We start from the raw sequence: 12395 nt of genomic DNA, 5'->3' as shown, positions 1-12395 counted from the left end.
TGTCCTTACTGCAAAGGAGGCTGAGAAATGTGAAGGACACGAATTGTCTGTGTCACATTCTTTTATGAAAACCAAAGTGAGGGCAGCCCTGGTGGTGCAGCTGTTTAGTGCTGCCTGCAGCCTGGGGTGTGATCCTGGAGACCCAGGATCGAGTCCCACATCAGGCTTCCTGCATGGAGCCTGCTTGTGTCTCTGCCTCTCTCTCTGAGTAAATAAATAAATGTTTAAAAAAAAAAAAAAGAGAGAGAAAACCAAAGTGATTTTGACATATTGGACAAAATAGAATAATCCAACTTTCAGCAGATATACTACTAGTCTCCTTGTGTATTTCAAGTGTATCTGGAAAGGGAAATGAGGGAAAGTTGGAAAGATTCTGAGTATTCTTTTCTGTTTCTGTCAGGCCTAGAGAGAAGTCTCTCACTGCATGTTTGTATAACTACTAATCCTACTTCCTAATAAAAAATGTGCTGTAAAAAGTGTTTCTTAAAAATAAACACATATTTTAACACAGTAGAAATTAGTTACCAAAGAAGACAAAGAATAAAGTTCTAGTTGACAACAGAGAAGTAACTAAGAATATTCCCTTAACAGAAAGAAAATTTTGTGTACAGGGGCACCTGAGTGGCTCAGCAGTTGAGCATCTGCCTTTGGCTCGGGGCATGATCCCAGGGTCCCGGGATAGAGTCCTACATCAGGCTCCCTGCATAGAGGCTGCTTCTCTCTCTGCCTATGTCTCTGCCTTTCTCTTTGTGTCTCAAATAAATAAATAAATAAATAAATATAAGTTTTTCTTTTAAAAAAGAAAAGAAAATTCTGTGTATGGAAAAAGAGCACTGTGCTAAGAGTAAAGGGACATATTCTCATTATACTCCAACATGGTAGGATATATGGAACTTCAAAAATTCACAGACTCATAAGCTATCAAAGGCTCAATTTCTTCGAACCTAAATTAAGAGTGATAAAGTCACTGAGCATATATGTGAGCATAGATGAAGAAAATAGAATTATGATTCCATGAATAGTATGTTTTTTAAAAAAATTGTAAAGCACTATTACTTTATGTTCATATTCCTCTTAATACCAAGTAGGTATTTTCTTGTCAATCCTAAGAGAAAACATGGTCATAGAATGATCAAGAAAACCTGAAAACAGAGTACCTTCATTGCATTCCTTTTTTCTTTTAAAGATTTATTTACTTATTTGTGAGAAAGAGACAGAGAAAAAGAGGAGGCCCATGTGAGCAGGGGGAGGAGTAGAGGGAGAGGGAGAAGCAGACTCCTCACTCCTCAATCCCAACCCTGAGATCACAACCTGAGCAGAGCGATAACCAAGAGTGGGACGTTTAACCAATTGCGCCACCCATGGGCCCCCATCATTACATTCTTATCACATAATCTGTAAGGCTCTATGCAAATTTTGCAGTTGTATTTATCACCTATCCATTCTTTCCTTTCTATTCTCAGTAACACCAGCTTAGTCTTGTGCCTCATTATTTCATAAAGAAATGATTTTAAAAACCATCCTAAAAAAAATAAAATATAAATAAAAACCATCCTAACTTACCTTTCTTGCCTCCAGTCCTTTTCCACTTCAATCTGTCCTCAATACTGTGAAAGGTGTCATCACCCTTAAACTTTGCTTTTATCACGTCACTTATTTTTCATAGACAGTCACTATTTCCAGAATTCATAAAATTACTGTCCTTGAGGTTTGAAAAAAGAATGTCCCATGTTATTATTTTATATATGTATATAAAATATAAATGTATATATTTATCACATTTATATTTATATATTTATACCTGTAATCTTTATATATCTTTTGATCTCTGAAGTATTGTTATTTTTAAATCAAGCTAACTCCTACTTTAAAGGATCTAATTTATTTGCCCTAATCTTCAAGGTGTTTCATTATATAATTACACCTACTATTTCCTCAACACAGCCCTAAAATAGACATCCTACTCCATTTTCCCTATGGAGCATCCTTTCTGACTTCGGTGTGTGTATTCGTTAAGCCATTTCCATCAAATACCTATTCCATGTTCCTCTGATTCTCATTCTTCAATGATCATCTAAAAGTCTACTTTGGTGAAGTCTTCTCTGGCTAATCTAAACTTCACTTTTGGTCCTTTGCTGAATCTCTACTCTCTATAACACATACTTAACTGTTTCCTAGGGTTTGTGTCCATATCTTATTCATTGTAAAATAAAAAAGCATTTCAGAAATCCTCTTGCTGTAGCTACTCTTCATTCTTCTTGTTTGATTCTCACTGCAAATGGAGATCACGTGCTTTCAGCGTTAAAGCAGCATTTGGTGCATTAAATTACTCTTTATTCTTTCCTTTACCCATTGAATAATCAGCTTATAGAGAGCTACAATTGTTTTCATGTATAGATAAAAATACATTTTTTATAAATTTATTTTTTATTGCTGTTCAATTTGTCAACATATAGAATAACACCCAGTGCTCATCCCGTCAAGTGACCACCTCAGTGCTCGTCACCCAGTCACCCCCACCCCCCGCCCACCTCGCCTTCCACCACCCCTAGTTCATTTCCCAGCGTTAGGAGTCTTTCATGTACTGTCTCCCTTTCTGATATTTCCCACTTATTTTTTCTCCTTTCCCCTTTATTCCCTTTCACTATATTTTATATTCCCCAAATGAATGAGAACATGTTTGTCCTTCTCCGATTGACTTATTTCACTCAACATAATACCTTCCAGTTCCATCCATGTCGAAGCAAATGGTGGGTATTTGTCGTTTCTAATGGCTGAGTAATATTCCATTGTATACATAGACCACATCTTCTTTATCCATTCATCTTTCGATGGACACCGAGGCTCCTTCCACAGTTTGGCTATTGTGGCCATTGCTGATAGAAACATCGGGGTGCAGGTGTCCCGACGTTTCATTGCATCTGAATCTTTGGGGTAAATCCCCAGCAGTGCAATTGCTGGGTCGTAGGGCAGGTCTATTTTTAACTCTTTGAGGTACCTCCACAGTTTTCCAGAGTGGCTGCACCAGTTCACTTTCCCACCAACAGTGTAAGAGGGTTCCCCTTTCTCCACATCCTCTCCAACATTTGTTGTTTCCTGCCTTGTTAATGTTCCCCATTCTCACTGGTGTGAGGTGGTATCTCACTGTGGTTTTGATTTGTATTTCCCTGATGGCCAGTGATGCGGAGTATTTTCTCATGTGCTTGTTGGCCATGTCTATGTTCCTCTGTGAGATTTCTCTTTATGTCTTTTGTCCATTTCATGATTGGATTGTTTGTTTCTTTGGTGTTGAGTTTAATAAGTTCTTTATAGATTTTGGAAACTAGCCCTTTATCTGATATGTCATTTGCAAATATCTTCTCCCATTCTGTAGGTTGTCTTTTAGTTTTGTTGACTGTATCCTTTGCTGTGCAAAAGCTTCTTATGTTGATGAAGTCCCAATAGTTCATTTTTGCTTTTGTTTCTTTTGCCTTCGTGGATGTATCTTGCAAGAAGTTACTGTGGCCAAGTTCAAAAAGGGTGTTGCCTGTGTTCTCCTCTAGGATTTTGATGGACTCTTGTCTCATATTTAGATCTTTCATCCAATTTGAGTTTATCTTTGTGTATGGTACAAGAGAGTGGTCTAGTTTCATTCTTCTGCATGTGGATGTCCAATTTTCCCAGCACCATTTATTGAAGAGACTGTCTTTCTTCCAGTGGATAGTCTTTCCTCCTTTATTGAATATTAGTTGACCATAAAGTTTAGGGTCCACTTCTGGATTCTCTATTCTGTTCCGTTGATCTATGTGTCTGTTTTTGTGCCAGTACCACACTATCTTGATGACGACAGCTTTGTAGTACAACCTGAAATCTGGCATTGTGATGCCCCCAGCTATGGTTTTCTTTTTTAAAATTCCCCCTGGCTATTTGGGGTCTTTTCGGATTCCACACAAATCTTAAAATAATTTGTTCCAACTCTCTGAAGAAAGTCCATGGTATTTTGATAGGGATTGCATTAAACGTGTAAATTGCCCTGGGAAACATTGACATTTTCACAATATTAATTCTGCCAATCCATGAGCATCTCTTTGTGTCTTCCTCAATTTCTTTCAGAAGTGTTCTATAGTTTTTAGGGTATAGATCCTTTACCTCTTTGGTTAGGTTTATTCCTAGGTATCTTAGAGTTTGGGTGCCATTGTAAATGGGATTGACTCCTTAATTTCTCTTTCTTCAGTCTCATTGTTAGTGTATAGAAATGCCACTGACTTCTGGGCATTGATTTTGTATCCTGCCACACTGCCAAATTGCTGTATGAGTTCTAGCAATCTTGGGGTGGAGTCTTTTGGGTTTTCTATGTAGAGTATCATGTCATCGGTGAAGAGGGAGAGTTTGACTTCTTCTTTGCCAATTTGAATGCCCTTTATTTCTTTTTGTTGCCTGATTGCTGAGGCGAGGACTTCCAGTACTAGGTTGAATAGCAGTGGTGAGAGTGGACATCCCTGTCTTGTTCCTGATCTTAGGGGAAAGGCTCCCAGTGCTTCCCCATTGAGAATGATATTTGCTGTGGGCTTTTCGTAGATGGCTTTTAAGATGTTGAGAAATGTTCCCTCTATCCCTACACTCTGAAGAGTTTTGATCAGGAATGGATGCTGTATTTCGTCAAATGCTTTCTCTGTATCTATTGAAAGGATCATATGGTTCTTGTTGAGAAAAATACATTTATGTCCAGACTCTTTGAAGAAGAGGATTAGCTTTCCTAGAGGACAGAACAGATAAATGTACAAAGTAACAAGCTGGTGTGTTAAGTTGTTCCAATAATAAACCTTCCCTGAGCAAATGACCTTATTCTATTTGAGAAATTAGGCAACTCTAAGCAACTCATGATAAAAATGAGGTTTACATTGGGCCCTTTGTACTGTCTTTCCACAGTCCTGCCTCTAGCACGTGGTAGTGCAGGAGCAGTTTATCCGGTGGTCATGAGACACAGTTCTCTAGCCGTGGAAGTGAAAGAGACAGTGCGGAAGTACTTCCCTGAGACCTGGATCTGGGACTTGGTACCAGTCGAGTAAGTTGTGTATTGCCCAGAATTTAGTTCAGGAGAAGATGCGACCCATCCTCTATGATTCTGGTGTTCCTCAGCCTTTTGGTTCTGCTCCACTTCTTCCTGGTAAACATTTAGGTTCATAGTTCATTGATCTCAGAGCTTAAAATGCAGTTTTTTCCTAATTTGGTCCTGATAGGTCTAAAATCATGGAAAGTAGGAGACTACCTTTGCCCCTAAAAGGAAAGGGTGAACTTTCAGAGACTTTGCTAGAAGTGCCCAACCTTGTATCAGGTTTAGTGTTGACCACACTAGGTGACTAGGTTACCAAGCTCCATAATCAGCTAGGGTCTGTGCTAAAAAAAAAAAAAAAAAAAAAATGCTGACTCACAAGTCTCCCTCTCTTTCCCTCCTCTAGTTTATCAGGTAGAAGTGAGCTGGCAGTGAAGGTCCCTGACACCATCACAGAGTGGAAGGCCAGTGCCCTCTGCTTGTCGGAAACGACAGGGCTAGGCCTCTCCCCCACCATCTCTCTTCAAGTGTTCCAGCCTTTTTTCCTGGAACTCACTCTTCCCTACTCTGTGGTGCGAGGAGAAGCCTTCACACTCAAAGCAACCGTGTTCAACTATTTGTCCCACTGCATTCGGGTAAGGACACTCCTCTGGGAGCGAGCAAAGTGCAAAGAAGACACATGACCGCCACTTAATATCTGGATCTCCTGGGTCATCTCCCAGGGATGGTAGCTGAAGAATGCTGTAGCCAAACTGGGGAATGGAATAGGTGTTAAGAGCAAAGCTCCCTGATTGATCCAAGGTGATAAGGTCATATTCACTGAGGGCTGTTTCCTAAATTCAGACATTAACAGCCACCTGATTACCTTATTATTTTTTTTCACTCTGACTAAAGCATACATGTCCTCCTTGTGTTGGCATGAAAGCCTAAGCCCTGGGAATATCTCAATTTCATTGGCTTTTCAGTTTCCTATGGGTAACAGCTATACTACAAAGCGTGGGACAGGATTTACCTCATTTGAACAATTCCTCGAAGCCTCTCAGTTGGTTCACATTGTCCTTTGAAGCTCCTTTCCCCTGTTACTGTCCCTCTGCCTGTGTTCTTTCTCAGATTTGTGGGTGGGTGTGGGGGACAGGTCAGTGTGCAGCTGGAAGCCTCTCCTGACAAATCGGCTGACCTAGTGAGAAAGAACGAAGAAACTCCCTGTATCTGTGGAAATCGCCAGAAAACTATGTTCTGGGCTGTGACCCCAAAGTCACTGGGTAAGTGGTAAAGTTGTTAACAAATCCTACTTCCTATGTTGTAATGATTTTTTTCCACTATGACCCAGATACGTGCTTTTTTTTTTCTCTTCCTTCAACAATGATGAGCTGAAAGAAATTTTATATATACATAACTATATATATATAATATATCTTCAAAAGGCAAGCCATGCAATATGGAATCACTGTTTAACTCCTTAAGAATCTTATTCCCCAGGAAAGATGAATTTCACAGCTACTGTGGAAGCCTTGCAGTCTCAGGAATTGTGTGGCAATGAGGTGCCAAGAGTCCCAGAACTTGGACAGAAGGATACTGTAGTCAAGCCCTTATTAGTTGAGGTATGCAGGTATACTTTCTCTGACTCTCAGGGGCCTTATCATATTATATAGCATTACCCACTATGTCTGGGACAATCACATTTCATTTCCCAAAAATATAGATGTGTCTACAACTCAGTTTCTTACTAACATTTTCTCTTCCACTTTAAAGTGGTTGATGTTTTTCCTATATATTCAGTATTACCTTACTTTTTCACCTTTTTTTTTTCAATATAAAGCCTGAAGGAATAGAAAAGGAGGAAACTTTCAACACACTCCTCTGTGCAGCAGGTGAGTATCAAAAACAAACAAAATTCTCATGTTAAGCCACTTGCCAAAGTGGATAGTGGCAGAATGCTATTTGGGGGTATATTTTCCTCTGGAAAAAAATTAGCATACTCTCCCATGTGCAAATCTAAAAATCTTTGATTCAGAACAATTTTTTCCTGATGAAGGCTTAAAGAAGTAAAAAAACTTATCTAAAAGCTCCTGACTAACAATGAGAACTAAAGCTGATGACCGTAGAACAGGATTCTTTCCAACACTCAAGCTTCTTCCTAAACAATTTTCAAAGTGTTAAAATATCTGTGTGGCAATAGTACTATTTATTATTCAATTAATAGTTTAAGGATACTCAAGTTTAACTTATGTAAGTTACTTGAAGAAGAACTTCAGGTCAATAACATATATAGGAAACCAATGTTTTATTAATACCATTAATATAATCATATAAAAATTATCCTTAAAATGTTTCACTCTGCACCATCTAGAATCATCTTGGGATGATGCTCAGTGTGCAGATCTCTCTTCTCTATCAGCATCCCCTGATAATCTCATTTAGTCACAGAACTTGAACGAATAACTTTGTACTGGAGACAACAAAATGTACTACTTGGGTCCATGCCCTTTTCCTAACTCAAACTCGTTTATTCAGTTGCCCACTAATCATCTGCACTAACAGGCCTAGAGGCTAATAGGAATCTCAAAACCAGCATGTTCAAAACTACACTTCTGCTGGTCTCCACAGGCCCACTCCTCCTATGGTTTTCTCCATCTCAGATTATGGAAATTCCATTTTTTTCTACTTACTTTAGATAAAATCTTTGTAGTCACCCTTTATTATGTTCTTTCTCTTAGACTCCACAACCAAACTATTTTCAAATCTAATTAGCTCCACCTTCACATTATATCCAGAATCTTCCCATTTCTTACCAAGTCCACTTCTACTCTAGTTTTTCCGCTCCTGGATCATCTCAAAAATCTCCTAACTGATCTCCTGGTCATCTTCCCTTGATCCTGTACAGCAAGAGGGATCATTTAAAGCACATGTCAGATCATGTGGCTCTTCTGTTCAAATCTTCCAAGAGTTTCCCATGACCTGAAAGTTAGAGCCTATATCTTCAATGTCCCATCCAAAGCCTTGCTACTGCCATAACTTCATATCCTGTTACTTTCTCCCTCACCCTCCTCTGGCCACAGTGGACTCCTAGTGTGGTCTTGCAACACAACCAGTATGCTCAAATTTCTGGAGTATTTTCACTTTTTGTTCCTTCTTTTTAGAAGTCTTTTCCCCCAGATATCTATAAATCTTACTCCTTGACACATACGAAGTCTTCAATCACCTATGATTTTGTTTTATCAAAGAGGGGAGCCCGATTCCCACACCCTATACTTCCTGATTTATTTTGTCATACTAGCTCACCCATATTAACTCTCTGCTTTAATTTTCTCTATAGAGCTATATTATTACTATATAGAACTATATATTGCTCTGTAGAACTATATCTCTAACATCTATCATAATAAATATTTATTTGTTATTTTATTACTCCCATTAAAATAAAAATTCTAGGAATTCAGGAAATTTTTTTGAAAATTGTTTTATCATTGCACTTAAAACAGAACCTGGCATACAGTATGCACTTAATACGTATTTATGACATGAGTGGTTTTTTTTAAGATTTTATTTTTATTTATTTACTTGAGAAAGAGAGATAGTAAAAGAAGTAGGAGCCCCCTGAGGAGGGAACCTGATGTGAGGCTCAATCCCAGGATCCTGGGATCATGACCTAAGCCAAAGGCAGACACTTAACAGACTGAGCCACCCAGGCACCCCAGGAACATTATTTTTAAAAAACACTAATAATAAATATTGACATAAACAATGAAGGAAAAGAAATAAGCATAACATAAGGTATATGCTTATTTACTGTAAGGAAATCTATAAAAATTTAGCACAAACATATATTATTATGAACTTAACTGACATGAATCATGACTTTAGGAGAAACTTAGGTTACATCAAATAATGTAACTTGGGTTACATTATTATAGAATAGTCAAGAAAAATGACAGGTTGGAATTTGATCAACAAGGGGGAAAAATAAAAAAAAATAGAACATTTCTCTCATTCTTTTTCCCTCTCTTATATATCTTTGTCTTCTTTCATTAGAAACTGATGTACCTGAAAAGTTGTCACTAAAAGTTCCTTCAGATGTGGTTGAAGGATCTGCCAGGGCGACATATTCGGTTTTGGGTGAGTCGGCCAGCCCAAGGCAAGCAGCTGTCCATCTCATTATTCTAGTGCATGTAGCCTCACCATCCACGGTTAATGAAGACTTCGGGTGTAGGCACTGGATTGAGAGAAAGAGCACTAAGCTAAGAATTGCTTTGTATATTAGTCAGAAAGGGGGTTGGATAGATGTTGTGCTATTTATTCTACCTTGACATACTTGAAGGAATAAGAAGGGTCACCCCTCTCTGCCCTCATCTTCAAGAGTTAGACTAGGTGATGATGCTTCCTAATAGTTTTGAAAACAGTTAGCTTTTCCCAGACATGCAGTTCATCAGAAAAGATGTGCCCTGCCATTATTTTTCCCATCCTGGAATCATCAACTTTATTTTTCCCACTTTTTTCTATCCTTTCTATTTCCTGTTTCTCTTCACCTCTTACACTCTTGTCCTTCCCTCCATAAGTGATTTGACCTCTCATTTAGCTAGTAATCTATCTTCCTATCCCAACAGAAACCAGCTCTGATTTTTTTAAAGATTAATTTATTATTTTAGAGAGCTCAAACTAGGGAGTGGGGGGAGGGACAAAGACAGAGGGAGAGAATCCTCAAGCAGACTCCCCACTGAGCACAGAGCCCAACTCAGGGCTGGATCCTGCACTCATGAGATCATGACCTGAGTGGAAACCAAGATTTTTTTTTAAGATTTTATTTATTTATTCATGAGAGATACACAGAGAGAGAGAGAGAGAGAGAGAGAGAGAGAGGCAGAGGGAGAAGCAGGCTCCATGCAGGAAGCCTGATATGGGACTCGATCCTGGGACTCTGGGATCACGCCCTGAGCCCAAGGCAGACGCTCAACTGCTGAGCCACCCAGGCATCCCGGAAACCAAGATTTGGACACTTAACTGACTGAGCCACCCAGGTACCCCTCCTCTGATTTTTTAATATCTTTCATTCCCCAGGTGACATTCTAGGCTCTGCAATGCAAAATCTTCAGAATCTTCTCCGGATGCCATATGGTTGTGGAGAGCAAAATATGGTCCTATTCGTCCCTAACATCTATGTTCTGAACTACCTGAATGAGACACGACAACTGACAGAGACTATCAAGTCCAAAGCCATCAACTACCTCATCAGTGGTGAGAGATAACTCCAAAAAGAGAAATCTTAATTGATTCCCTAAATATCTCTTTCAGTGACCTCAAATCAACATCTGTTTGGTTAAGATTTCATAATCACTGTTGCTTCCATAGCCAATAAAATGTCTGACTCTACTGCCAGGAAATTCAATGGCATTATCAAGCCATGGAGACATCTTAATAAAATAATAGTTTTCCTTCCTATGATTCCTAACCAAGTTTTTAGGGAAAAAACTGATTAATTCTCCAAAGTCTCTGCTATTTCATAAATCTATGAATACTTCCTCTTTAGGGTACCAAAGGCAGTTGAATTATAAGCACAGTGATGGTTCATACAGCACCTTTGGGGACCATGATGGAAGAAGTCAGGGAAACACTTGGTAAGATCGTTGTTTCCATATGTTTGCTATGGGTCCATTCTAATCTGGAATTCTGGAAAGGTCTTTCATGGAAATGTGTTATCCTTTAAAAATCCATATGTCTGTCATTCTACTGTGTAATATCACCATTTTGTGTATGAATACACACCAGCTGTGGGAGCACAGTAAATAGCAGGAAAATAAAGATTGCTCGAAATGAAAATATAAGGCAGAAAGTGTTATAATGTGAAATGGTAGTAAGAGAAGCTTCTATATTGTGCATTAAGGGAAAGGACAGAAAGAGACTGTGATGATATTAAAATCATTCAGGAGGGCATCTGGGTGGCTCAGTGGTTGAGCATCTGCCTTTGGCTCAGGTCATGATCCCGGAGGTCCTGGGATTGAGGCCCACATCAGGCTCCCCACTCTAGAGCCTGTTTCTCCCTCTGCCTCTCTCTTAATGTCTCTCACAAATAATAAATAGCATCTTTAAAAAATAAATAAATAAATAAATAAATAAATAAATAAATAAATAATAAAATTAAATCAAATCATTCAGGAGTTGGCATTTTGGGTGATGGAAAGGTTTGGAGGCTCCAAACAAACATTTCATGAGAGAAAAAAAGAGTAAAAGGCATTAATTCTGTAGAAACCAATAAAGTTAAGATTTTTTAAAAGACGCTCATATTTGCTGGACAAACAAATGAATATTTAGGGGATAAATGTCATTTCCCCACCAATTCTTCCCAAGAATTTCCTCTACTGGATGGCAAAGACCAATGACTGAGAGAAGAGCACTAAGCTAAGAAGTGCTTTGTATATTAGCTCACTAGTTGTCCAAAGTGAGCTTTAAATGTGAGATGGTCCTCACATCTGTCTCTTCTGTGCTGGACAGGCTCACTGCATTTGTGCTCAAGTCTTTTGCTCAAGCCCGGTCACACATTTTTGTGGAGATGTCACACATCACGAGTTCCCTCACCTGGCTCTCACAAAGACAGAAGGAAAATGGTTGTTTCCAACGCTCTGGATCACTACTAAACAATGCTATTAAGGTGGTGCCATTAATTTTGTTCTGGTCCCTGAAAATAGTGAGGTGTAAGAGCAAAGATACACCTGTTGATTCTTCACGTCTTGGCGACATAGCTTTGAGGAAGGATGGTAATCTCTAAAGCTTCTGAAATCTGACAATAAATTAGTAGTTATTTATTGAATTATAAAACCGCATGCAAAAACCCTAATATATTACTGAAAGTGAGAGGAAATGATGTGAGACAGATTCAAGAATTTTCGGGTGGAGGAGAAAGAGGGAAAAATCAATAATGTTGCACAAGAAAAAATGCTTTCTGGTGAGGAGTGTGCAGGGGGAAAGTAGAATTAGCCAACTCCGGCTAATGAATATTGAAGTGTTTGAATATCTCTGCCTCTGATCTTTACAGGGTGGGGTAGATGATGAATTGACGCTCTCTGCCTACATCACCATTGCTCTGCTGGAGATGCCACTGCCTGTCACTGTATGTACCAGCACAGTCCCTCACAAACACAAGGAATACAAATCTTGAAACTATGAGTAAAATGAGGTGCGGTTTTTATGTTATTTAATTTTGGTATATTTCACTGGAACATAAAAGACTAGATCCTTCTGGAAACTGCAGAGGAAATTATTCTCTGGTCAGAACCATGATGTTACATGATACATTGTGCCTTTTAATCTGGTATTAGCCTACCAACAATTCATTAGCCTGGTTCTGCTACCTAAAGATCTCTTTTTATCT

The 12395-nt window shown here is 38.8% G+C and overlaps 1 protein-coding gene across 2 annotated transcripts in view; it reads left to right on the top strand.

Moving 5' to 3' along the window:
• The window catches only part of LOC121480015 (pregnancy zone protein-like), a 48411-nt gene that overhangs the window by 29517 nt on the left and 6499 nt on the right, over window positions 1-12395 (top strand). For both annotated transcript variants that reach the window (XM_041736242.1, XM_041736243.1), the window contains 10 exons: window positions 4909-5044; window positions 5439-5667; window positions 6168-6294; window positions 6512-6633; window positions 6852-6903; window positions 9065-9148; window positions 10088-10264; window positions 10557-10644; window positions 11519-11675; window positions 12060-12134. In XM_041736242.1, the coding sequence (XP_041592176.1) occupies window positions 4909-5044; window positions 5439-5667; window positions 6168-6294; window positions 6512-6633; window positions 6852-6903; window positions 9065-9148; window positions 10088-10264; window positions 10557-10644; window positions 11519-11675; window positions 12060-12134 (1247 nt within the window). The remainder of the gene's footprint in view (window positions 1-4908; window positions 5045-5438; window positions 5668-6167; window positions 6295-6511; window positions 6634-6851; window positions 6904-9064; window positions 9149-10087; window positions 10265-10556; window positions 10645-11518; window positions 11676-12059; window positions 12135-12395) is intronic.

This window comes from Vulpes lagopus, chromosome 21 (assembly GCF_018345385.1).
Source record: "Vulpes lagopus strain Blue_001 chromosome 21, ASM1834538v1, whole genome shotgun sequence".
NCBI lineage: Eukaryota > Metazoa > Chordata > Mammalia > Carnivora > Canidae > Vulpes > Vulpes lagopus.
The sequence above is the reverse complement of the archived record's forward strand: the minus strand, read 5'-3'. Positions and strand labels throughout refer to the sequence as shown.